Here is a 26,411-nt window from a genome sequence, read left to right on the forward strand (position 1 = left end):
AAAGCGGACTTGTTTCAGTTATAATTACATTGTAATTTAATGTTATTGGTGTTCTTAATTTGTCTAATTATTATTCTTTCAAGTCATTTTTACACTTTCATTGCACACTTACGATTTTCACTATTATAATCTGCTACACTTTCCTTACGAATAATGATGACGTTCTACCATAAAATTTACAACAATGATTAAAACTGCACATCGTGCTTATAAATTAGTTATTATCATCATTTTCATTTTCACATCCAGTGGCGCATAGGGCGCTGCATTATTACTCCAAATGCGGCATATTTTGTTTTTTTTTTTTATTATTATAAAAAGGAATGTATGTTTATTTACGTATCTCCATATACATACACACACCCGTAGGCACACGTATAAACATACATACTCACACGTGCATACATACACTTACACACACATGTATACATGCATATATACATACATATATATATATATATATACACATAAATATACATATACCCGCATACAAATACGTGGTTTTTTATATTGAATTATTTTTGTGTTTTTCTTTTTTTTATTTTCGATGTACATGGGAATACATTTTTTTTCCATAGGAATAAGAGTTTTTATACGTTATAGAATTTAAAAGATAAGATTATGTTTATATATTAGAACTTAACTATAAGCACCAGCTGACGAACTGCATTTTATGCAGTTCAGTAGGACTTGATAATTTGTATTTAAATTTTTGTGTGCTTTTGATAAATAAATAAATAAATTTAAAAAATTACATTTATACGCACACACGCTCACATACATACATCCTCTTACGTAAACATTTATTTATTTATTAACGGACATTGTCCATGTATACAATTTATAAGGTTTAAATATTACAATAAAATAATACTTTAAAACATTTTTAAAAAAAGAAAGAAGCATTGACAAACATAAGGGACATCGAGACAAGATCTGGACTATTTATTTAGTGCTCGTTTAAATCGTTGTAAACTTAAACCAAAAAGTCCAGATCTTGTCTTGAGTTAACAATACGACAAAGACGGGTCATTGGAAAATTTAGGCCATAGTTTGTTCTATGCTGATCGATGAACAGTACTTCATTGTTTCTCAATCTACGAGTCGGAATATTGAATTTTACTTGTCCCAGTAATGATGGAACATCGATTATACCATTTAGTATGCCGAACATATATATGGAGTCAATATTAGTTCTACGTTTTTGTAGACTAGAAATATTTAACATTGACTCTATTTCAGCATAAGAATAATTATCTCTCTCTAGTCTGAGCATCCACGCTATTTTTCGAAGCAAGCGATGTTGGACTGATTCAATGTGATTTATGCGATTGACATAGAATGGAGACCAGACCACGGAGGCATATTTTAGAAGAGGGCGAACAGTTGAGCAATAAAGAGTTTTGATTGTACGGACATGAGTAAAATCAGAGGATATTCTGTTAATGAAGCCAAGTAATTTCAGTGATTTATTTACTTTATTATCTATATGCTCGTTGTATGTCAGTTTATAGTCCAAAACAACTCCTAAATCTCTGATGGACTTGACTACATCAATTTTGGAGTTTTCTAATAGGTACTCGAAGGAAATTGGTTGTTTTGTTCTATGAAATGACATTATTTTGCAATTTTTTAATATTTAGTTCTAATTTATTGACTTTACACCATTGGTTAAAATAGTTAATGTCTGATTGAAGAAGAAAGCAGTCTTGTAAAGTTTGAATTATTTTGAGAATTTTGTTGTCGTCCGCGAAGAGCCAAAAACGAGAGTAAGAGAATGATTTAGCAACATCATTAATAAACAAATTGAAAAGCAGGGGTGCCAAATGAGCACCCTGAGGTACACCCGATGTAACGTCAATACTGGTTGATAAATAGTTATTTATCCGAACATTTTGTGTCCTACCAGTTAGATACGATTTAATAAATGAGAGTAATGGATCTGTTATTCCCAAGGCATGTAATTTATACATGAGAATTTTATGATCTACTTTGTCAAATGCCTTAGAAAAATCTGTATAAAGAACGTCAATCTGCTGACCATTTTCGAGTGCTTTGACAATAACCTGGGTATAATCTACCAGGTTAGAGGTGGTTGATCTGGCAGATCTAAATCCATGCTGTTCATCGATCAGTATATTCTTAAACGTAAAGCAAAATGACAAACAAAAGTGTCATGTACGCGAAAGGGAGTGATATACTGAATGGAACTTACAGTAGACCGCTGTAAACAGTCTGTGCTTTTTACTGTACAACTTGTTTTGCTTGTCAAAGTCGACGTGACGATATTTGCTATCTCCGCTGGTCAATCGGCGGCTTTTAAGCTCGGATTTGTATGGAGTGGTATATCTATACAGGGTGTTTTTTAAACCCTGTCACATCCGAAACCACGATGATCAGTATGGGATCAGGATCAATTTTTTATTTAGAATGAAGAAAATTTGTAAAAATAAAATATTAAAAAGAACAAATGGTTCCTTACTTCTGCAGGGGAGAAGCGAGGGGGGCGCGGCCGTGCGGTTAACGGTGTATCAGATTTCCTCCTCCCCCCTCCTCGTTTCTCCACTGCAGAAGTTAGCAAACATTTGTTTTTTTTAATATTTTATTTTTAAAAAATTTATTCGTTTTAAAAAAATATTTTAATGTGCCAATATGTCTTCTTGCTCATACGGATCATCGTGGTTTCGGATGTGACAGGGTTTAAAGAACACCAATATTATGATGATGAATTAATATTATTTTAACATACAATTGCCGAACGTCTAAAACATCAAACTCCTTAAAAAGTTACCCTAAAGGATAGCGATATGTTTTTTTTAATTTCTAACTCCAAGATCAGACTTTTGTCACTTAACGAGAGGGTCGAGACAAGAAAATGATGCACCTCCCCATCATAAGATCCCGTACGACAATACACTTTGTACGAGCGCATATGTATGCGTGTATGTATCTGAAGGTGAGATGATCAGTATTTCATATTAATTATTATTAATATTTCACGTCCACCCTGTCTTGTAGGTGAATGGCCACCCATTTTGCCACGAGGCAAATTTGTTTCCACTCGCGTCTTATTCTTGCAATTAAAAATTCTCATTCTACAGAATATGTGATTTTGTTTAGTATCACTGGCTGTTCCTTTAATTTTATTGTTGTAGTTAAGAAATCGAGAAGTAAAAATAAACCGTTTCATTTTATATCAGATTAAACAATTGGCAATGATTGATACATGATTGATGGTAAATGTATTGGTCCAGATGGTATTCCTGAAATACTACTATCAAATTGTAAATCTAGTCTTGCCAAGCCTCTGTCTTTACTGTTTAATATGTCTTTAACAACGAGTGTATTTCCTGATATTTGGAAAATTTCTATAATAAGACCGATATTCAAATCTGGTGATAAATCTAACGTAACTAACTATAGACCCATTTCAATGATATCTCCTGTACCTAAACTATTCGAATCAATTATTACAAAAAAAATAACACCTATATTTAAAAATGTGCTGATTGAGGAGCAGCATGGATTTAGGACAGCCAAATCAACGACGACCAATTTGCTTTCTTTTACTGATACTATTTTTACAGCGTTCGAGAATAATCTTCAAGCTGATGTACTGTATACAGACTTCTCCAAGGCCTTTGACAAAGTTGATCACAACATTTTATGTGCTAAACTTCGTGCTGTAGGCATTAGAGATCCCTTTTTATCGTTTTTAAAATCCTACCTCTCACATAGAAAACAAAGTGTAAAAATCAATAACTTCATATCAAATAGCTTCCTAGTAACTTCTGGTGTACCACAGGGTGCCCACTTGGCCCCTCTTCTATTTAATCTGTTTGTTAATGATGCTGCTAATGTTTTTTCTTTTACAAAATTCTGGCTTTTTGCTGACGATAACAAGATACTTAAGCTAATTAAAAATATTGATGACTGTGTCAGACTCCAAGAAGACATAAATGCATTTCATACTTGGTGCAAAACTAATAACATGGAACTTAACATCGATAAATGCAAAATTATTTCATACCATAAATGTAAACATCCTTTTATTTTTGATTATAAACTTAATGGCCAAGTTCTTTCGATTGTCACCTCTATAAGAGATCTTGGAGTGATCCTAGATAATAAACTAACTTTTCTGGAACACTTTGATAATATAGTAAACAGATCCTTAAAAATTTTAGGCTTTATTAATAGAACTACGTCTGATTTCCAAAGTATGCTTACACTTAAAACACTTTATTGCTCTTTAGTTCGCCCTATTCTTGAATATGCATCTGTAATCTGGTCCCCTCATTATGCTGTTCATATCAAGCGCCTTGAATCAGTTCAACATCGTTTTATAAGAAAAATTGCATGGAAGATGGGATTGGAAAGAGGAGACTATTCATATTCTGATATGGAGAGGTTTTTAAGCATATCAAGTCTTGAAAAACGCAGATGCATTGCAGATATAATCTGCATGTATAAAATTATGAACTGTCTCATTGATGCCCCTGAAATTTTGCAAAAGATTCTTTTTAACGTTCCCACCCGTAGACTAAGAAATAATGAAATGCTTTTCCTCGGTCACTACAGGACCAATTATGGTGCACAGTCGCCTTTGCCCAGAATGATCAGGCGGGTGAACGATCATCAAGATCTTGATTATTATGGTGTAAGGATGTCTTTCTTTACAAATCAGCTAAAGAATCTGTATAGTTAGCCTATGCTTTTTACTTAATCTAAAAAATCTATCATCTGTCTTTGCTGCTTATTTCTGTTCCTTATATTTTTTTATTCCTTTGTAAAAATTTCTTTTAATTGTAATGTTTATAATGGACTTTGTCCGTAAATAAATAAATAAATAAATAAATACGTCGCTAAGCAAAGATGAACTTGGCGGTGGATTTCTATTCAATAATTTCTAATGAGAAACTTCTAACGGGTGACTAATGCAATTTCCTACGCCAAATTTCCAATCTCGGCTACCGAATGTCATCACTGTACTGCGACGAGTTCCTTGATCTTAAATTTTATTATTATTACTGAAAATGTGCAAAATGAGGAAGTCTAGTGGCTTAAAAAAAATAATCCTACCAAATGAAAAAAAAACAAATTTTGTATATATCATCGCTTTGATTTTGAAAGTACCCGCCCGTAGCGTCACGAGTTTTTGTCGGTGAGTTGTGATGACATTTAAAAGTAGAATCCCGTAACTGTGAAAATAAATCAAACCTTGAGAAACATGGCTACCTGGAAACCGGAAATCTATCATTTGAACTGCTTATCATTATGAATAACAGTAACCGCAAACTTTTCTGCTCACACAAATTTAAAATACACATTTAATCATGATATTCACAACCACAATACACGAACTCAAAAAATCTTCACGTGTCTAAATTTCGCTCAATGAAGTTCGGCAAAAAGTCTGTAAAAAATATTGGCCTTTTTCAATTTAAACAGTAAACTGTCTTACGAACTAAAAAACGGAAAGTTGAAGAGCAAATCTAAAAGTGTCGCAATTAAAAAAATATTACTTAAATATTTTTGATAGTGATAGTTATTAATGTAATTTATTTAGATATTGTATAACACTGTGTTTTATGTTTTCTTACTGTTTTGGATTGTACTGATTTCACGTATTGTCACAAAAATGTTTTCTTTTTATGTACGGTCCCAAATGAGTTTTTTATATAGCTCCTGGGAGTATATCTATTTCATGTATCATGATATGTTTTTTAATAGTAAAAACACTGATTTCATTAGCATTTATAAATGCAACAGCGAACTGTCTAAGAATAAAATCGTTGCCCCTGCGCTAACGCTGTCTGTAACGGAAGGTTAAACCGGTTGTAGAGACTAGATACTACCTACTAAATTATAATACCCAAACAACTTTACCTAAAGTAATTACTAGCTTCATTGTTATTATCATAAATCGCTTCTCTTTCACATACGGTAGTTTATATGGACAAAATTCAGTACCCTCATTCGGCAAAATATTGTTTTGACTTTGCGTCTAATTCTGTTCACGAAGATAAATCTATTGTTCTTGTCGTTTTGGATTATTGTATCAATATTTTGAGTTTGTCTAAATTGTTTTTTACAAAAACTAATTCTCCTTCCGTTGCCTTGTCGGGTCCCCACGACGTTGGCGATCACTGCAGCGAAAGCATTTCTGTCCTGCGCTACTCTCATCTTCCGCAGCCAGGATGACTGCTTATTGATGTACTCGCCATAGTGATTCCTGGGAAATGATGACCAGAGTGGTTTTCCGTTGGCTTCTCTGGTAGATTTTTCTGTCGGGTTTACCTTCTTTTAGCTGGTTGGTTCCGGTTTGGAGGCGCCAGAAACTCTTCTTTCATCTTCTCATTATCTGCTGTGATCACACCGTTATGAGTGTGATCCCATTGCCCAGGGTTCGTGACGTGGGCGGTAACGAGTTAGATTAGTCAGTAGTATTACCGGCGGAATGCGACTAAGCGTTCGCAGCATTTAATAGAATTACACCTTCTAGCGACCCTACTGACAGTTCGAACCCCAAAATAAAAAAAAACTACGTATTTAATCCTCGGACCTAAAACCGATATACAAAAGGGATAAAATCATGACGTGAAAAGCGTATGTTGAAAACAAACTGAGCTCCGCGATCGTCTTTAACCAGTAATAAGACAGGCATAATAAGACATAACAAGACATACAAAGACAAAAAAATCATGTAACTAATCTACAACTTACCTATCTTGACCCCTAAGACTGAATTTTACAAAAAAAGGCTAGTTTGATATAAACAACTTGACGAAAGTTGAGACGATAAAAATTGTTCACAAAATTACACTGAAATTGCTACCGTATACGAATCCAATGCCAGACAAAATTACCACATCAAAAAAGCAAGGTCAAATGCAAGACAGTCAAAAATACTTCACAATGTATTTTAACACCTTATTGACTTACCGTATACAAATTTAATATCAACATTGAAAAGAACTTATGTCCTAATTATTGTCATAATTGACTATACTAACGTTTGTGTAACTCTAGCGGATTTTTTAAATTATAAAATAAAGAATATGCCTAAAAATAATGTTCGTACATAATATTGATTATGGGAGTAGATTTGTTGATAAGTTGTTGTTTTCATCATTCAGCATCTTGTTTAGCTTTTTCGTTGGTTATATTACTTTTTCTATGTTGTAACTTGTACTTTAATTATTTATCTTTAATACCATTGTGTTTTCTATTTCAGGTGGATGTTGTGGATCTACGAAAAAGGAGACCATTGTTGGAGGATGGGCGTGGGCATGGTGGCTCGTCACAGATGTCCAGAGACTATCTCTCGAGGTTTGTCAAAGTTAAAACCCTTTCTTTGTGTTAGAAGTAAACCTTATTTGTCTACAGTGGCTATGTTTTTGTTAGTGGTGACGCGGAGGTAATGCTGAATTTGATTGTTCTGGTCGTGAGATGTATAACATAATATCATATATCTGGAAAATTCTTGCTCCAGCTTCAGCTATATTTAAGTTGGACTTTTCTAATTTTGTAGTGCTTATTTATTTACTTGACGGGCTCTTTAACCCAACACGTAATGCAAATTGTAAATATGTATTAGAAGTTAATGCGTAGAAAGCAAATGACTACTAAACTGCCGATATGCACAGAAAAATAGATCCAAACTATCCGCAGTATGTTTTATGTCCTCTTCAGTTTGTATTTATCGTCTAATTCTCCTTAAAATATTCCTTCCAAATCTTGTAGTACCTATGCACGTTTTGTCGTTAGATTTAATATGACAGATAAAACTTTGGTATTCATATCATATTTTTTATCTTTCCTTTGTTCTTCAATTGTTATTGAGTTCGCATTCTTCATGAAACCAATCATTTTGACCATCGTATTATTTTATTGTTTTGTTTGTTCTTTCCGGAGTTTTAGTCCCAACACTTATGTATGGAAGCGAAACATGGAACTGGCAGAGGAAGGATGAAAGCCGAGTGAACGTGGTTGAAATGCGATCTCCTAGACGAATGTGTGGGAAATAAATGTATGACAGGGTTACGAATGATGAAATCAGGCGAGAGTGTAAATCTGAGACAAGCATAATTGATAAGATTTAGAAAGGGTCTCTGAGATGGTTTGGTCACGTAGAACGAATGGACGACGAGAGAATGGTAAAACAAGTATATATGGCAAAAATGAACGGCAACGTTAGACGAGGACGACCAAATAAGACGTGGCATGATCAGATAAACCAAAATCTTAAGTCTGGTCATGTCAAAAGCAGACAGAACCAAAGGGCATGTATGACAAGATGTATGAATGTGGAAGAGGCTAGGATTGTATTCCAGGATAGACTTGTGTGGCGGTCCATTCTCTCTGCCTACCCCTACGGGGAAATGGCGTGATGGTAGTAGTAGTTGTTCTTTCCATTTTCTTCTAGACTGTTTTCACTTTGAGCATTGATTTAGGTGTGATGTCGAATATTTTATGAATTTAATTAGCAAATTCGGTATTTGCATCGTCTGTAGTATAAGTATTCTTTTATTTGACAGTTGACTAATTAGAATCTAAAATAAATGACCCTGCTTAAATGAAGTAAGTTTCTACATTCCTTCTCCAGGTGATGACTCTAAACCCCATGTGCGAGAGCGTTGAGACAGCGCAAGGTGTTCCCCTGACGGTGACGGGAGTAGCGCAGTGTAAGATCATGAAAGCGGACGAACTCCTGGGAACTGCCTCGGAGCAGTTCCTCGGGAAGACAGTGAAGGAGATCAAGATGACAGTTCTCCAGACTCTGGAAGGGCACCTACGCGCGATACTGGGTAAGTTTATTAATTGTCACAATGTGCTTTGATTGCTAGACAATCTGGAAGAAAAATAGGACACGGATAATGGAAAGGCGTGTTACATTTTAATCATATATCAGGCTTCAATTTGCGTGTACTAACTGCGGGGATTAATACGTAAATTTGATACATTGGTATTTTGCCGATCTTTTGACAATACTCTAGTGCTGTCATTTTGACGAGAAATTTACATTTAAATTCATATTCATATTTATTTGATAAAAACAAAATATATGTTTTTATGTGTGTTTTATCAGGCCAGAAACCCTTGAACAATATCTCAATTAAGATATAAATACTCTCCCATAACAAAAGTATTTTTCCCTTAAATATACCTTATCTGATATGAAATATGTAAACCTCCAAAGTGATATTTTTAGTTGCCTGACTGCTCTTCCAATCGGCATGATCTTCTGAACGCTCTCGCGAAGATAGAAACGCTTCGCTTGCACATAATTTACCTTCTAATTACGCGCTGACAAGGCGCCCTCTACCTCCGCGACAGCGTTCAGAATCGCACCCCTGGAAGCCGGGAGGTAGAGCAGTCTGTGCTGACGTTGTCTAAGATATCCACCCGGAATATAAAAGTGTTCTCTCGAGCAAGAAAAGTCAATCTGCTGTCAAGATTGATTGATTATTATTTAGTAATTGACGATCGCTAAAGCGCTCTGCCACTGTTTTACTTCATTTCCTCATCAGCAAATTCCTCCGCGTCACCGGTACACGCGTCTTATATTGGCATGAAATTATTATTTTTCCTGTTGCATAAGTTTCCTAGTATAAATGAAATATTACGCAATTGATAAAACAGTTAATTTTATTGACATTTTCCTGAAATCAACATACCAACTTATTAATTCGATCGAATGGAATTATATCACCATTTCTTTATTTATTTACAATTTTATTGTTTACATTGGTTACATTTTTATTACATAATATATCACTTTATATATAAAAACAAAAAAATCCCAAATAGGCATGGCTTGTGCGTGGGTATACTAAATCTTGAATGCATTATGAAATCTATAAATACATAAAAAACATATGAAATTAACTTTGAAAGTTACACTCCGGTTTTTTTTTTGAGTAAGTAGAAAATATGAAACTGAAAAAATAAAAAATATACGTAAAGCAAAAATTAATAAATTTAAGTTAGATAATTTAATTAAGAATAAATACAAAAGCAAATAAAAAGTTTACCCGAAAAAGAAAACATTGACACATTTTTGACTCATTATATTTTTATAAATAAATTAGGGTCAAAGCAAAAAGATGTAAATGACCACCCCCCAGTAAATGACCATTGGTTAATAAAATACAATATAATAAGAATTGCTACATGTGCCCAGTAAAAAAAAAATAACTCTAGAAACTATGACAAAAGCAGTTGGTTTTGCATGGTGAGCTAATGCCCTGACCACTACATTATAGGCCAGCACGAAGATGTATTAGCGTATAAAAAAAAAGAATAATTTTAAAACTAAAAAAAATAAATTTTAAAACAGAATGGTTGCTTACTTCTGCATGGGAGAAAACAAGAGTGCGGAGTGGGTAGCTTATTCTGCGCTCTGCAGAAGTAAGCAAACATTTGGTTTTTTGTTGTTTTTTTTTAAAGTTTTGAAACGTTTTTAAATTTAAAAATATATATACACAGGATGTTCTTAAAACCCTGTCATATCCGAAACCACGATGATCAGTACGACCAAGAAGACATATTGGCTCATTAAAATAAATTTTTAGAACGAATAAAATTTACAAAAATAAAATATTTAAAAAAACAAATGGTTGCTTACTTCTGCAAGAGAAGCGAGGAAAGGGGAGGGGGAATCTGATAACCCGTCAAACACATGGGTACGCCCCCCCCCGCTTCTTCCCTGCAGAAGTAAGCAACCATTTGTTTTTTTAAATATTTTATTTAAAAAAAAAAACTGTATTCTAAATATTGTTTAAATATGCTAATATGTCTTCTTGCCCATACTGATCATCGCCGTTTCGGATGTGACAGGGTTTAAAGAACACCCTGTATATGCCTATATGTCATCTTGCTCATACAGATCATTGTGGTTTCGGGTGTGATAGGCTTAATTATACACGCTGTATATATACATTTTCGGTTTAGTGACATCTATGAATAAAAAAAGTAACAAATCCTCGTATGTTAGACCGAAATTATACAACTTGGTTTTTCATGCAAGAGAATTAATTTTCTATTTGATAACAGATGGCGGTATACGTATTTTATATTGGTTTGAAGAAATGTGATATAGGTACTTGAAATTATGACTCTTAACTAACACAATACATCATTTACATTTTTTTTAATTACGTAAAATTTTTGCTTCTGTAATTTAAAAATAAAACTATATAATTTTTGGTTTAGTATAACTAACCGTAATTATATGCTAACACTTTAGATATGAAAGTGGAATATCCACCCTGCTTAAGGTTCCATCGCCGATTGATTCGTTGGTTTTTTGTATAGATTCAATAATAACACCGTAAAGAATATACTGAATTTACAATTAGCTTAATATCACCCGTATATGGGAGGAATGCTCTCCCGAAACTGTAGTAGTGTTCTTGTAAAATAATTAAAATTGTGTAATACTAATAACAAAGATTTATTTTCATAATAATTTAAGATTTTTATAATTACTACGACTTGCTAAATTCTAAACACATCTATAAAAAGTAGAAGAGCTATTATTAAAATGATTTTATTTTTATTAATAAACCTTCTTTTGAAGTTTTCATGCATTTTCAGTCGGTCACTTGAGCCCGAGACGCATTGTATTATAATGTTATTTTAATGAATTTTATGTAATATTGTTGTGATTCTTTTTTTATGTTTAACTTGGTTATTACGAGGAAGATGGGGCCGATAGAATTCGCTCGTTATAAGCGTTACTCGTTATATTAGAGAAATGTTTTTTTATACAATCGCTTTAGCACATTGCCACTAAGTAAACAAGTAAATATTGAGAACGGTAGTGGTTACACACATAAATAGAGACATTTACCCAAGCGTCAACCACAATCATAATACAAGATACTCTAATATTGATCTAAAACTAAGTGAAGGGGTCAACACTGTTCTGGCATCGAGACAACACTATTACGTAGGCAAAAAGGTCCATAACCTTTTGCCAGAATCGTGGAAAGACGGGAGTGTTGTCAAGTTACGGAAGGTGTTGACCTCGCTCTTTCATGACATTGGTCGTAGGGAGTCAGAAAAGTTGATGCATGCCACGGATCGGAGAACCTTACTGGATGTCAAAAATAAAATATAAAAAATAAGGAATAATAAAAAATAAAAAAATTTAGCTGACAACCATGAAGTTTCGCATAAATAAATTGTCTATGTTTTTATGAATGTATGTATGTGTATGCGCGTGGGTGTATGTACGTGTGTGTGTATGTACATGTGTATATATGTGTGTATATATGTGTATGTCTGTATGTATATGAATCAAAATGTGTATCCGAATAAGTTTATATTTTGTTTGTCGGTGCTCTTTATTAATTGGTTTACTATTATAATATATTAAAATGTAATTGCCTAGCTTAGAACGGGGTATGTACCCTTGTTAGCTGGGCAAAGTGAACATGGAATTGTATTTTGATAAAGAGTGTGAATAAATAAATTTAAAAAAATATAAAAAAAATAAATACATATATATTCATCCAGAAAATTAAAAAAAAAATTGGGAAATTGCCACTTTTTCACGAATTGAGAGACACTTCCCCTCGTTAGTAGACATGTTTATAATTCATGGGTTCGGTTTTAACTGATCTGGTCTAGAACTCATTTGACATCACCCACTTGTAATGTTTATTGTGTATTAAAATAAGCATAGAACATTAAAAATCTAAAAAAAACCCGTAAAAACCCCCGAAACAAGCATGTCATTCATAAACTACAAAAGCATCTGTAAATTGTAATAATGTGCCGAACCGGCACTTACTAAGTTCACAAAGATTGGATTTTTTAAAAACCGTGTGTGTTCATTTTTCAATATTGTCGGCGAAAAATCCAATTAGGTAACCCAGACACTTACATAGCTATCATAAACATAATCCGATCCCAATGCCCGGCAGTATTTATCTTTTACGTTAGCCGACCGTTTGGATCTTATTACTTAGGTTCTTATTTCGAGAATGATGTTTTTAACAATTGAAGATTTTTTTGTAATTTTGGACAATATATTTTTGTTCGGTATGTCCAAGAAGCAGCTCGTTATAACAGCGAATAAATGTATGGAGAAAACCATGAACTAAAATGTCAACTAATGTTTCCTCGTTACATCCGAGATCTCGCTATTTCCGTGATCGTTATAACCGAGTTCGACTGTATATAAACTAGTGTATTATATGCTAGGGACGAGGTTGTCAATTTTTTTAAAGTTCGAGATTAGCAAAAATTTACAAATCTGCTTTCCTTCCATACTTATACTTTTATTTGCTTTTTATATATATTGATAATTTTTATGTTTTTTTTCATTATGTATTTTTGTATAATTGAATTATTACGTACTATTATTTGGCATATGATTTATTACTCCTGTTTCTTTTATTTCTTACTATAGTGTTGAGTGAGTTTCTAGAAAACATATCTCAATCATCATTTCAATTATACTTTTATATATATATTCTTTTTCTGTTGATTTAAATGATACGCTTATTTTGTTTTTTTTTTTAATAATACTATATTTTACTATTATTTTGTTGATTTTAATGATTTCATTTTTATTTTCATTTATTTTTGCACCACTACAGGCCAGTAGGCCCAATTACAGTGGTGAATTTCATCACAGAACACCCAGGCTTGAGAAAAAATCATTTTGATTTTTGTGTTCTCACCGGGAATCGAACCCGGAACCTTCCGAGCGTGAGTCAAGCGTCTTGACCACTACACCACGGAGGCCGCCAATGATACCACTATTTTGTATATTTGATTATGTGTGATTCTTAATTTGTATAATTTATATTTTTAAAATTATTTATGATTATCTTTTTTACATTGTATTTTTTGGAATTTTATTATTTATTACATTTACCTTTTTTTTTCTTGAGTGTTATTCTATGTCATTATAATTTGATCTAATTAATTTTACTATGTATTTTTATTGTTATTTATTGTGGCTTGACACGGGCATGGCCTAAAAAGCCTTAATAAGTTCATAAATATTTAAACTAGTGTAATTTTGAATGAATCAATAAATAAATTAACCTTAGAGTAATAACCCGCCACTGGCTAGAGTCGCCCATATGGAGAAAAACAATTCTATGACCATAACCTACAAAGTAAGCTACAGATTACAGCAATAGAACGGGGTACTCGTGTCGAGAATCGCAAGAGCAAACCGTAACCGCCCGTTACACGCTTGTTGTTAAAATAAAAACCAAACCAAAATTTGTAACTCTTTTGTTCTGTGCAAAAGAGCTTAAGGGCTTATTTCTCTTAGGTATTAACCTAGTAAAAGTCCTAAAAAGGACCTTCAGATATAAATAATGAAATTCAATAGACTTTTATCTAATTTTGAATTCATTATTAATATACATATGAACAAAACACTTTTATTGTGAATCGTGTCATGTAGAATAAACTTGGCCTAGATAAAGCAAAGTTTATTCCTACCTGCGACCTAACAGGGTATCCATTGTATATTGTATCCAAACACTAGAGTACATTAATAAATTGCGGCATTATCCATTAACACCCCCAACTTTTGCGTTGCCTTGTTTATTATTCAAGTACTTCAATGAGGAACTTCAGCCCTACGGGAAATTCGATTAAAAAAAATGTTTTCTTGCGCGCGGTAAAAATTAGAGCATTTAATTGTAGTGCAGTTTCTTGAAAATGTACTAAAAAAGAATGAAAAATATTATTTTTAAAACGCACCACTTTGAACGACTTCACAGGTTCGTATGAATCAACTAATGATAGAGCTGTGAAGGATATCCGGCTTAAATAGGTGCGAAGGTTTTCACGGTCACTGTTATCAATATTATGTATCTTTTTTGGGTGATACCGTGTATGTTGGATTTGATCCGACGTTTCGGCTACCCTGAAGATGGCTCCTGCAATGGTAGCCGAAACGTCGGATCAAATCCAACATACACGGTATCACCCAAAAAAGATACATAATATTGATATCCGGTTTGCTTACCGTAAACGAACCAATCGGGAGAACCGGCTGAGAAGATCCTCTGACGTCACACGCGGAGTTATTTCAGAAATACAAAACTTTAAAAAATCAGAGCGCTGATAATACGATATATATATATGAAAAAAAAAATTGGCTTAGTTTAAAAGTCTAGGCATTAACAAATATTTTTTAAAAAAAACACAACTTCCTCATTCAGAGCTGAAGTATCGCATTTGCAAAATATGCTTTCTTCATTGACTGTTTGGTACAGGACAGAAAACATAATAAATAACCATTCACAATAGGGAAATAAAACATTTTTTTAAACGTTTTGAGAGTAATAAAGGTCTATGAAATACTGTCTTTATTTTTTTTTTGCTAATTATTAATAGCAGAAAAAATATTTTTAAATGTGTAATTTTGAATTTCCGCAAAAACGATCATTTCATTGGCCACGACTCTAATACGTCACGATTCATGTTTATTTGTTCCCGACGATTCAAATTTGTTTAGAACATTGTCACGAATCTTGAAGTAATATCAAGGCCAAACATGTTGCGTTTTTCTAGCGACGTATTTTTTCTAAAAGTCTTTTTTTTTATGTATGAAAACATATCTCCACAACGTCCATATTGCTTTTGAAAATACAATAAATTATTCTAATTTCCATATTTTGAACTAACAAAATAATTTGCAAACATTTACCTGATGTACGAGAATCGCTTGATCAAATCAAAGGAGACATGAACTACACGTGTTTAGTGGGTAGGTACTTCTATTGGTACATATTGCTTTCAGTTAGCTAGTGGTAAAAACAACGTACCCCACAGAATTTACCTAGCGCTCAGATGAATATCGCAATTACCCACCTGGCAAAATAACGCATCTCCTTATGGACCAATACTTATCTAATACGAAAATCGTGTATTTTTGTTTAAAAGGGTCGCTAATGGTATTCACTTGGAATTTCGCGAGGGGAGAAAATCTCATAATGATGCCGTAGAAATAAAAGTTTTTTTTTTTAAGGTTACCTCTCTATAGGATCATAAATTGCATTATATATTTTCATAAGCAGTTCTTTGGAAAGCAATTAAAAATGTAATCTCACGTAGTTATAACGTCAGAGGACGATGTAATACGGTAGTGTCGTAGAATTGTTTGATGTAATAATATAATACCTTTATAATAAATACATTTAGGACTTAATATATGTAAGCAAAAAAGTTACAAATAAACTACGTACATTAGGCAATTGACGTTAGATCACACCACATAGAAAATGTCAACGCCTTTAAATATTTAGGTACCTACTGTAAATACTAATGATAACCATTATTGTACCGAGATTAAAGCACGGCTATCGGCAGCAAACATAAATATGTTATAATGGCTTGTTTAAACATCTCGGATCCAAATTGCTCTCTAGAAAAACTAAGACCGTTATTTACAAAACTCTCATCAGACTGGTCATTGCATATGGTGCCGAATGATGGGTTATGATCACAAGAAAAATATTAAGGAAGAAGGTGCTGTCTTCTGAAGAAGTGTGGAGAAGACGGTTTAATCATAAATTAGAGGCACTATTTGGCCAACCCATCATTGCACAATTTATACAAATAAGAAGATTACAATGGATGGGCCATGTGCGTAGAATGAATGATAATCGTACCCCAAAAAAGATTCTCTATACCACTCCGGAAGGTAGACAAAGCAGTGGCAGACCAAAATTAAGATGGCTGGATAGTGAGGAAAGTGGCATTAGAGCAATTGGCTTGACGAATTAGAGAAGAGCCGCAGGGTGCAGACAGGAATGGAGACAGATTCTGGAGGAGCTCAGGGCCCACAAAGGGCTGTAGCGTCACTGATGATGAATACCTTTATAATAATAAATTAATGTAATACTTCTTCGTGTCTTATCAATTGATCTAGTGGACGACGATTATCCTTCTGTATGCAACCACATCAGCACATAGCAATATGACAGTATGAATAGTGATGGATATGCAGGTATTTTCAGCAAACCATTTCCTCGTTAAAAATAGCGGGAGGAAATTAATTATATATGATTAGCAGACTCGAATACAATTTATTTTGTTATTATTTATTTAGTCATATAAATATTACAAAAAATATAAATGCATCCCTAACTTTTTGAGGCCATAAGCCCTGTGTTGAGTTGGGATACAACATGATAGAAAATAGAAGCATGCATATTACTAAATAATACTACAAATAAAATTTATTACACAATTATAAAAGTAGATTGTACATAAATAAAAACTGGTATCATTTATGTAACTATATCAATTAATAAATTAAAAAAAACATTCATTTTAATAAACATCTGGGCCACACGCTTATTATTACTGTAGTATGCACTGTCTCGCAGCAGTCTCCTGCAATGGTTTTTTTCCTTAGACAAAATACAAACATGTACACGTCTTCTGAAAATGGCTTTCGTTTTGGAGAACTTAATATGTTCATCAAGGACATTGAACACTCTTGGGGCCACAAAAGAGAAATTTCTCTGAGCGAAAGTCGTGCGTGTTTTGGTATTAAATCATTCACATTGCAGGAAAACCTCGTACGAGCATTCTGCTGGGATCTCCTCTTGTAACCACACGACCAGAATTTTCTGGCAATTCTTCAGTATCTGATAGCCTTTAAAAAATACAAAGCTATGTTTTTGCTCTCCTGTTAACCTCGCAAAATGCACTTTTGATGTACGAATCATAGTGATAAACCCAAGTTTCATACCCAGTAACAGTTTTGTCGATAATTTATTTAGAATTTTCACCACAGAGCTCCAAAATCCTTTTGCAGCTTTGTACGCAGTGACATTTTTGGAGTGGCGTTAGCAATTTCGGCACCCATCTTGCACTAACTTTTGACATGTGTAGGCGGTCGTGTAAAATAGAAAAAATGGTACCAGTGGATAGGCTAATAATCTCCGCTATCATTTTCACCTTCATTCTGGTATCCTCCAATATTAAATTTTAAATTTTCTCCACATTTTCTTAATTACTGGCCTCGATTGGCCGACCGGATCGCTCGTCGTCTTCTATGCTCTCTCTGCTCCTCTCAAATTCACTGGACCACGAAGGTAGGGACCGTCAAATTGCTCTAATTTATTCCGCGTGCGAGATTTTTTTTTGTATCTGATTCTCGTAGCACTGAATTTCCTCGTTGAGGGTTTTGCATAGGACTAACAGATCGGATTGAAAGCAAATAACACTCCATTTGCTGGTTTACGTGAACGCTTCACCCAACGTGTTGTGTGGTGAGATTAGATTGCATCAAAATTCATCAATCCATTCCCCGAGTTCTTTTAGCCTCTGCGACCTTGGTCAAACATTTGAACCCAGCGTCATATATACTAGAATACTGGTATTGTACAATAGTGTAACCTTGTTACACTGTTCCTTATCAGTATAATGTGGTGCGTTGATCTTTTACGGTTGACTGTCAAGTCATGATTCATTACTGAGGTCGGAATTAGTCGAGTACACTGCATTCGGATGTTTAACCCTTAAGCCCGTTTACATACATGTGAACAATACAATAGCTAAAATAAATAAAACAACTTTGTTTTTAACCTTTTTTTATTTTTTTTACCGACTGGTTTTAAACCTATACAAGCTTCTTTATCAAGGTTTACTTAACTTATGAATTCTATCCTATTTTATTATATCAGTATTATGTTACACATGTGGAACTAATAAATCAAGTCTTTTATAGCCCCGCCACACTATGCTCCTTGCGCTGCTCCTCACTTTGCTCCTCGCGCTGCCGCCCTCTCGCCCGATGTTGCCCTCTCCGCCCACACACTGCTCTACTCGCGCAATTAATCGCGACGCTCCGCACTTGTCATTTGTCATGCTATTCAATGGACGATGAAACTGTGACAGCGTGAGCTTTATGCATTTTAGTATGGCTAATTATATCAATGTCATACAAAGAAATATACATCATTCAAAAATGACGCGTGCATCTTGTGTGAGCGCTCGACGCGTACTGCGACCGCGCGATTATGTTGCCAGTTACTCTCGCTCATATTGCCGGTCCTTTGATTCCCGCCCAAAAACCGACAAAATAGGGAGCGGTGGGCACGACGAGGAGCATGACGTGCGGCATGACGAGTAATGTTGCCACACTACGTCTCTGCCTCCTTTCCTCGCTACTTCCCATGCCACTCATCGAGTGTGTGGCAGGCCCATTTAGGATGGGAAGCGTAATTTGATATGAATACGCTCAAAACTAGACAGGAGTGGACTAAAGATGAGCATTTCGTTTTTTAAAATAAAAATAGCAAAAACAGTTACCGCTTCACAAATTAAGCTGTTTTGTGAAGACGTTTAAAAAATAACAGTTTAGTGCAGACGGTACTGAACATGCTTTCGGTAAAGCAAAGAGCCATTTTAAATACTTAAGTGTTAATATTGAAATTAATAAATTTATTAATTTTTATTATTTATTATTTCCCGAATACAAGTTTTGTGATGTTCAGCACAATAACGTAATTCATCGCTGTCCTACGAGGGGAGGTAAAGTGTCAGAATCCCCAAAACAAAAATCCAGGCAACTCAAAACAATCTGTTTCATAAAGGACTTTTATGTTTAATAAGTTGCCAAAAGAGAGTGGGGATGCTGGGTCTATCGCATCGTTTCGTGGGATGGCAATGATTTTTGTTCAAAACAAACATTCATATAGGTAGATAGAGTGTCGTCGGAAAGCGTCTGGATTATATAACAATGTTTTGTTTTTGAAATTATTTATTAGCTAAACAATATATATCTTAATGTAATATTTGTGTTCGGACCAATTCTCAACCAAATTCATATCTACCTACCCGTGCTTCCTATTTCCTAGCGCACGCCATGTAACAATAATTCTACGTTTGAGTGCCGGAAAAAACATTACATTATCAGTACAAAATCTAACATTAACGAGTGAAGTGCTCAACTAATCTTTCCTCAAGCGAGCTGCGCCTGCGTCCTTTTAGACCGCCAGCTCCGTACAAGCTGTGCCAGCATCTCACGACCGCCAGCTTCACCAGCCAGGTTCCTGCACTCATCACGCCTCATAATCAGCAGGTAGAGGAATAGCGCAACCTTTTTTCCCCAACAATACAGTCCACTTAATAAATTTTCCTCTTCCGAGATATTCTGCACACCTCGTCCATTCCTCAACAATTTTAATGGATGGGTTACTCTGCAATATTTCATTATTCCTGGATCGGTACCCGCGTAAGACTAACAAAAATGATCAAGAAACGCTGCAATCGGATTAAAAATGCAGTGCAAAAGGTGATGATGAAGTTCTCGTACGTATTAACATTTTTTAATTCAAATATGGTTGTGCCATTGTTGCAAGTCGACCTTTGATATTGTTGGTGTACCTGTAAGTTTCATGCCCGTAACGAGGTTAGGATCACCCTGAAGTGGTGCCAACACCATCAAACAAAATTTTTTGTTGGTAGTAATCTTAGGCCCGATTAGACGACAGTGAAGGGCCGTTTACATGTGGACAATACAATAGATATGACAATATTGTCTTGTCCCAGCTCCGTGAACAGCCTCGACCGCGCGGGACAGAACGCTGGGACAATACGAAAATTCGGCCGCAGTTCACACGTGAGCGCTGCAGAGAAAAATTTGGACAGACTCAAAATATTGTTAATAAATCCACCTGGTCCATGAAGAAGTATAGAAATTGAAAAAATAAAAGTTTCAGGCGTTGCCTAGTACGTAGGTGAAATAATTCAATTACACGAATCTCACCAGCAGAAATAAAGGTTTCAGCTGTGTAACTTGTAGACAAAGATTGGATTCAACTCCCTGGGGAGCTGTTTATATTAACATATTACAACAGAGATGAAGAATTTTTTAGAGAAGGCAATATAGAAGTCCAGGCATCTACATGGCTTATGACCTGTCATTGGCTGGTTTAAGTGGCCAACTTATTCACTTTTGTATTGCCTTCTCTAAAAAGTTCTTCATCTCTGTTGTAATATGTTGATGGAATAATTGAAGAAAAATAGATGTTCAAACATAGGCAAAATGGTGAATGTTACACAGTAGACACTTAAACTAGCCCATCTCTGTTGTAATTTGTTAAAATATATGCTTCGACTTTTCAAATAATTATTTTCTTTAGACGCATCTTGATTTTACGTCATTACACTCTGCTCTTAGGTTTACACGTGTCAAATTGATGGAAAATATTCCTTATTACTGGTTTTAAACTGAACCCACGTTAAATGATGTTTCTAATTGGCTGGTATTTTTCCAAAGAGATGAGCGTTCAAAAGCAAAACATAGTATGTAACATTTACGAAACCAAAGATGGTGATTTCTTGGAAAAGGAATAAATGTATGATAAAAAAAATACACGGAATATTTAAATACGCCAAGTGCATATCTTGAGGATGGTCAGCAGATTGACGTTTTTTATACGGATTTTTCTCTCCATTTGACAAAGTTGACCATACAATGGAATCCATTACTCTCATTTATTAATTCTTATCTTACTGGTGGGAAACAAAATGTTCGAATAAATAACGATTTGTTAACCAGTGTTGATGTTGGGTGTACCTCAGGGTGCCCATTTGGCACCCCTGCTTTTCAATTTGTTTATTAATGATGTTTCTTAATCATTCTCGAACTCTCGCTTTTGGTTCTTCGCGGACGATAGCAAAATCCTTAAAATAATTTAATCAAAGTCTTCTTCAATCAGTAATAAAATTTTTTAACTACAAAGATTAGAACTAAATATTAAAAATGCAAAACAATATCATTTCATAGAACAAAACAACCGATTTCCTTCGAGTACTTAACTCCCAATTTAATGTAGTTAAGTCCATCAGAGATTTAAAAGTTGTTTTCGACCATTAACTGGCGTACAACGAGCATATAGATAATACAGTAAATAAATCAGTGAAATTACTTGGCTTCATCAACAGAATATCCTCTGGTTTTATTTATGTCCGCACTATCAAAACTCTTTTTTGCTCAACTGTTTGCTCTCTTCTAGAATATGCTTCCGTGGTCTTTTCTCCATTATATGTGCATCGTATAAATCACATTGATTCAGTCCAACGTCGCTTGCTTTAAACAGTAGCGCGGATGCTTGGACTAGAGAGAGGTAACCATTCATATACAGATATAGAGTCAATGGTAAATATTTTTTGTCTGCAAAAACATAGAACTAAGTAATTTTCATAAAACACCCACAAGCACTAGAAAAATAGAGGGTATGATGCTAATGAGAAAATTAATGCGTCCAGAAATCTAATGCTTTTAAATCAATTAAAGTGGATAAATATACAATTATTTTAGCTGCCCAAATATTCTGACACACCTGTAGTAAAAAAACATGTTTTGATACAGAAAGTCAGCTCGTTCATTCAAAGTTTAAATGAGGTATCATTCAATATAAGATCTGGCTGTTTTCTGCCAAATGCGTTTTTTAGGTTTTGTGATTAGCCAGACTTTAAAAAATCACCAAAATTTCTTAAAAATATAATTAAATTATTTTAAAAGTTAGTGGAGGAGGTATCAAATTAATAAAGTGATTAAATTAAGTAAGTAAATATATCTACATATTCTGTGTATTCGTTTATCAAACGACGTAAATAATGTATCGGCCACACGTGGAAAATACAATATTGTTTTGTCTCAGGACTCGGCTAATGTCCACTTTTAACAGCGATTTGTAGGACAAAACATTGTTCCGAGCCACGAAAATAGATGAGTGGTTTATCTCCGCGAAACAATGATTACACCTATCACCGCGCGCTGCCGCATTATTCTCGTATGAACGCGCACGGACAGGACCTTGTAACAATAGCGATTTGCTCGACGTGAACGTGTCGCTCCCGTCCGTTTTTTAACAACTCCAATACATCTTGGTATAAAATAAATTGTATTTTTTGTGAACTCGCTCGTAATAAACGCCGTCGTGTATTCATTTTCGCAGCACTCACGTGCGAACTGCGGCCGAATTTTCGTATTGTCCCAGCGTTTTGTCCCGCGCAGCCGATGGTGTTCACGGAGCGGACAATATTGTCATATCTATAAACGTGTAAAGGATGCTTAGCGGTGTTTTTAAACATAAAAATAAAACACCATTCTTAGACATACAGTGTTTTACTTTTAAGTACTAAGACTCGTGATTTCTTCCCATAAAATAGTGACGTCATGGAAATTGATCCTCGCATAACGATATTTTCAATGTCAAGTTCAATAAATGCAATATGCAGCCAGGGAACACAATGCACTATCGCTTCGCTCGATCACGCGGATTGCATTCGATACGCGATAAGAATTATTATGTGTACTGATTATAGTTCACGTGTGCCAGATAACGTTTCAATAATATTTACAATGATTGCGAGTAGGTCAAAATTTGCTGCAATGTGTGCACTAATTCAGTGCTCTATGCACCTTGAGGTACAAAAAGGGGGCTTTGTTTACGCTGGTTACGCTGGTTACGCTATTGTTTACGCTGGAGATGGTTTGGTCACGTAGAACGAATGGACGACGAAAGAATGTTAAAACAAGTATGTATGGCGAAAATGGACGGTAACGTGAGACGAGGACGACCAAGGAAGACGTGGCATGATCAGATAAATCAAAATCTGAAGTCTGTTCAATCGAATTCGGATTTCAATCGGATTTTTTTTTTGCACCACAACAGGCCAGGAGGCCCAATTACAGTGGTGAATTACATTACGGAACACCCAGGCTTGATGAAAATTACATTTCATTTATGTGTTCTCACCGGGAATCGAACCCGGAACTTCCGTGTGTGAGTCAAGCGTCTGGTCATGTCAAAAGCAGACAGAGTGGAAGCAGCTAGGAATGTATGCCAGGATAGACGTGTGTGGCGGTCCATTCTCTCTGCCTACCGCTACGGGGAAATGGCGTGATGGTTGTAGTAGTAGTAGTAATGTTTTCAAAAAAAAACAATTAGGTACCTACCTACAAAATCCGTTTCAAACACCGTGTGTCTTTCTATTGGTGTCGCTCATACAAAAAAACTTTTTTTTCTTACAAATGAGTTACTTTTGAAAATTGTAATTAAATAAACCGCGATTTCATTATCATCATCATCATTCTTTTTCCGCACCTAATGGTGCAAAGAGCACTGGATTGGTAGACCAATCGCAGCATACGAGTAGCTCGATCATTTTTTTTTTACATGAAGGTAAGGTGATCAGTCTTACGCTTCAGGTATCAGTCCAGGGACTATAATTATTTATTTATTTTCAGTTCACAAACAGTAAAATATATCACAATATGAATACAATTTATAAAATATAAAATAATAACACCAAACATTTTTCACCAATTATATGTGAACACCAATAGTCACAAAAGAAAAATTAAAAATTATATATATACCAAAATTTAGTTTTCATTATATGTTATTAAAGCAGTTTTAGAATTTATATAAGATTAATTTCAATAAAATTTAATTTAAGATAGATGATAGATGCAGATTATTCAATCGAATATAATTTTACTAGATTATTAATAAAGTATCGTAGTAGTAATAAGTTTTTTTAAATGTATATCAATAAATTATAGTAATAATAGTCACAATAAAATAACATAAATAAAAAACAATGCGTACTCCTATTTAGTGTATTTGTTTTATTATTGTTGTACATGTTAGTTAGGGTGAGTATATATATTAAGGGGGTGTGAGGGTGTGTGTATATGTGTATGGGTGTGTGAGTATTGTGTGCATTCGAGAGTGTGTAGTGAATATAAGTGGACTTATCGATTAATGATTATAAAAAAATATCTGTTTTTTATTTCAAAAAACCTTGATGAGGAAACGAAGAAAAAAAACTTAAAAAGAACGTATTATAATAATAATGATTTATTAACAAAAAATACAAATTCTTTTTCTACTACATACATACTTATGTAATAGATTTCTCTGGATTATGTCTAGTCTGCCTAACTAGGTACAACCTGCTTTAAGGGTGACATTTTTATGCAAAAATAAACAATAACATAACTACCTACTAGTTAATTTATAATAAAGTTGTACAAGATAAATACCATTTATTATACAACATTATTTGGTACGTGTATTTTGTACATACACAAATCTGGATTTCTCCCAAGAGTCTTAAATACATAAAATAAAGTAATATGCTAATTAAAATACTTAACTTCAATATCAATACATAGATGGCGCTCCAACACGCTTGTAAATGGTTTCTCATTTAATAACATACATACAAAAATAAAAAAAAATGTTACCTGTGTCGATATTCGCTAATAAGCGGAATGGGGAATGTTGTAAATATGTAAAGTGGCCACTTAACCCAGCCAATGACAGGTCATAAGCCCTGTAAACGCTCGAATATCCATAATCCTGAATTTGAAAAAATTCTACCTCATCTCTGTAGGGATATTAATAAAAAATAAATACCATTTATTATTTTAGAATGTTTTTCAGTAAGTTTTCCGATTTTTCTCTACCTAAACCATTTTATTACAAATTTGTTTAATTGAGTTCTATTCTATTAAACATTCTAGTGTGAAAACACCCTTTTAAATAAATATTTCGTATCAACTATGCCGGGAATTGAACTCGAGACCTCGTGCATGGTAGGCAAACGCGCTAACCATTACACCACGAGGCCGACAAATCGACAACCGCGATTCTCATTGAATTAAACTCTACTGTCTTTATTGCCCCTTTGGCCCATTTTACGCTATGACAGAAATTTACACGGCACGATAAAATACAAAAGGATAGATTGAGTTAGAGAGTGGACACGAAATTGAAAAAGCGATTCATAAAAATAAAACAATAATTAATAACCAAATAAATAATATTTCCTTTGGTTCACTCCTGTTCAGTTTTAAAGATCGTATTCATCTCACTTCACACTTCCCATCTTTACAAGAACAACATGACAAAAAGACTCCATATGTTTCGATGTAATATTTAGTAATCACTGTTAAAATGAAAAAGGATAAGATTCATTAGCCATAAAAGGTTAAACCTTGATAAAGAAGCTTGTGTAGCTTTTTTTTTTTTTTTGTTTATTTCCATACTGTTACATATTATGCATGTATTAAATTACATATTTTATACATTATATTTATTAAACATTAGAAGAGAAAAAGAGAAAAAATACATATTCTAAAAATAAACATAGCCTTAAATTTGGAAAAAATGCCCACAAAGACTTAAACGTCTGAGCGTGGGCCATTCCTTTTTTATTGTTTTTGGTGAATTTATTGGTATACAAACACAAATATGACAATGCCATTAAAAATCATACAGAAATAACAGGAAAATGACATAAACAATGTAATTAAGACATCAAAGTTTAGAATATGCTGTTGTACGACTCTTTCACAATAGGTGTATATCTGTATTTTCCATGCTGATCCA

General features: G+C 34.1%; 1 protein-coding gene across 1 annotated transcript in view; it reads left to right on the forward strand.

The window, feature by feature from the left end:
• The window catches only part of Flo2 (flotillin-2), a 704,941-nt gene that overhangs the window by 537,944 nt on the left and 140,586 nt on the right, over positions 1-26,411 (forward strand). Inside the window, exons 2-3 of the mRNA XM_088232453.1 lie at positions 7,238-7,332; positions 8,609-8,810. Coding sequence (XP_088088579.1) covers positions 7,238-7,332; positions 8,609-8,810 — 297 coding nt within the window. The remainder of the gene's footprint in view (positions 1-7,237; positions 7,333-8,608; positions 8,811-26,411) is intronic.

This window comes from Micrasema longulum, unplaced genomic scaffold (genome assembly GCF_059751315.1).
Source record: "Micrasema longulum isolate JH-2025_06_02 unplaced genomic scaffold, ASM5975131v1 h1tg000987l, whole genome shotgun sequence".
Taxonomy (NCBI): Eukaryota; Metazoa; Arthropoda; class Insecta; order Trichoptera; family Brachycentridae; genus Micrasema; species Micrasema longulum.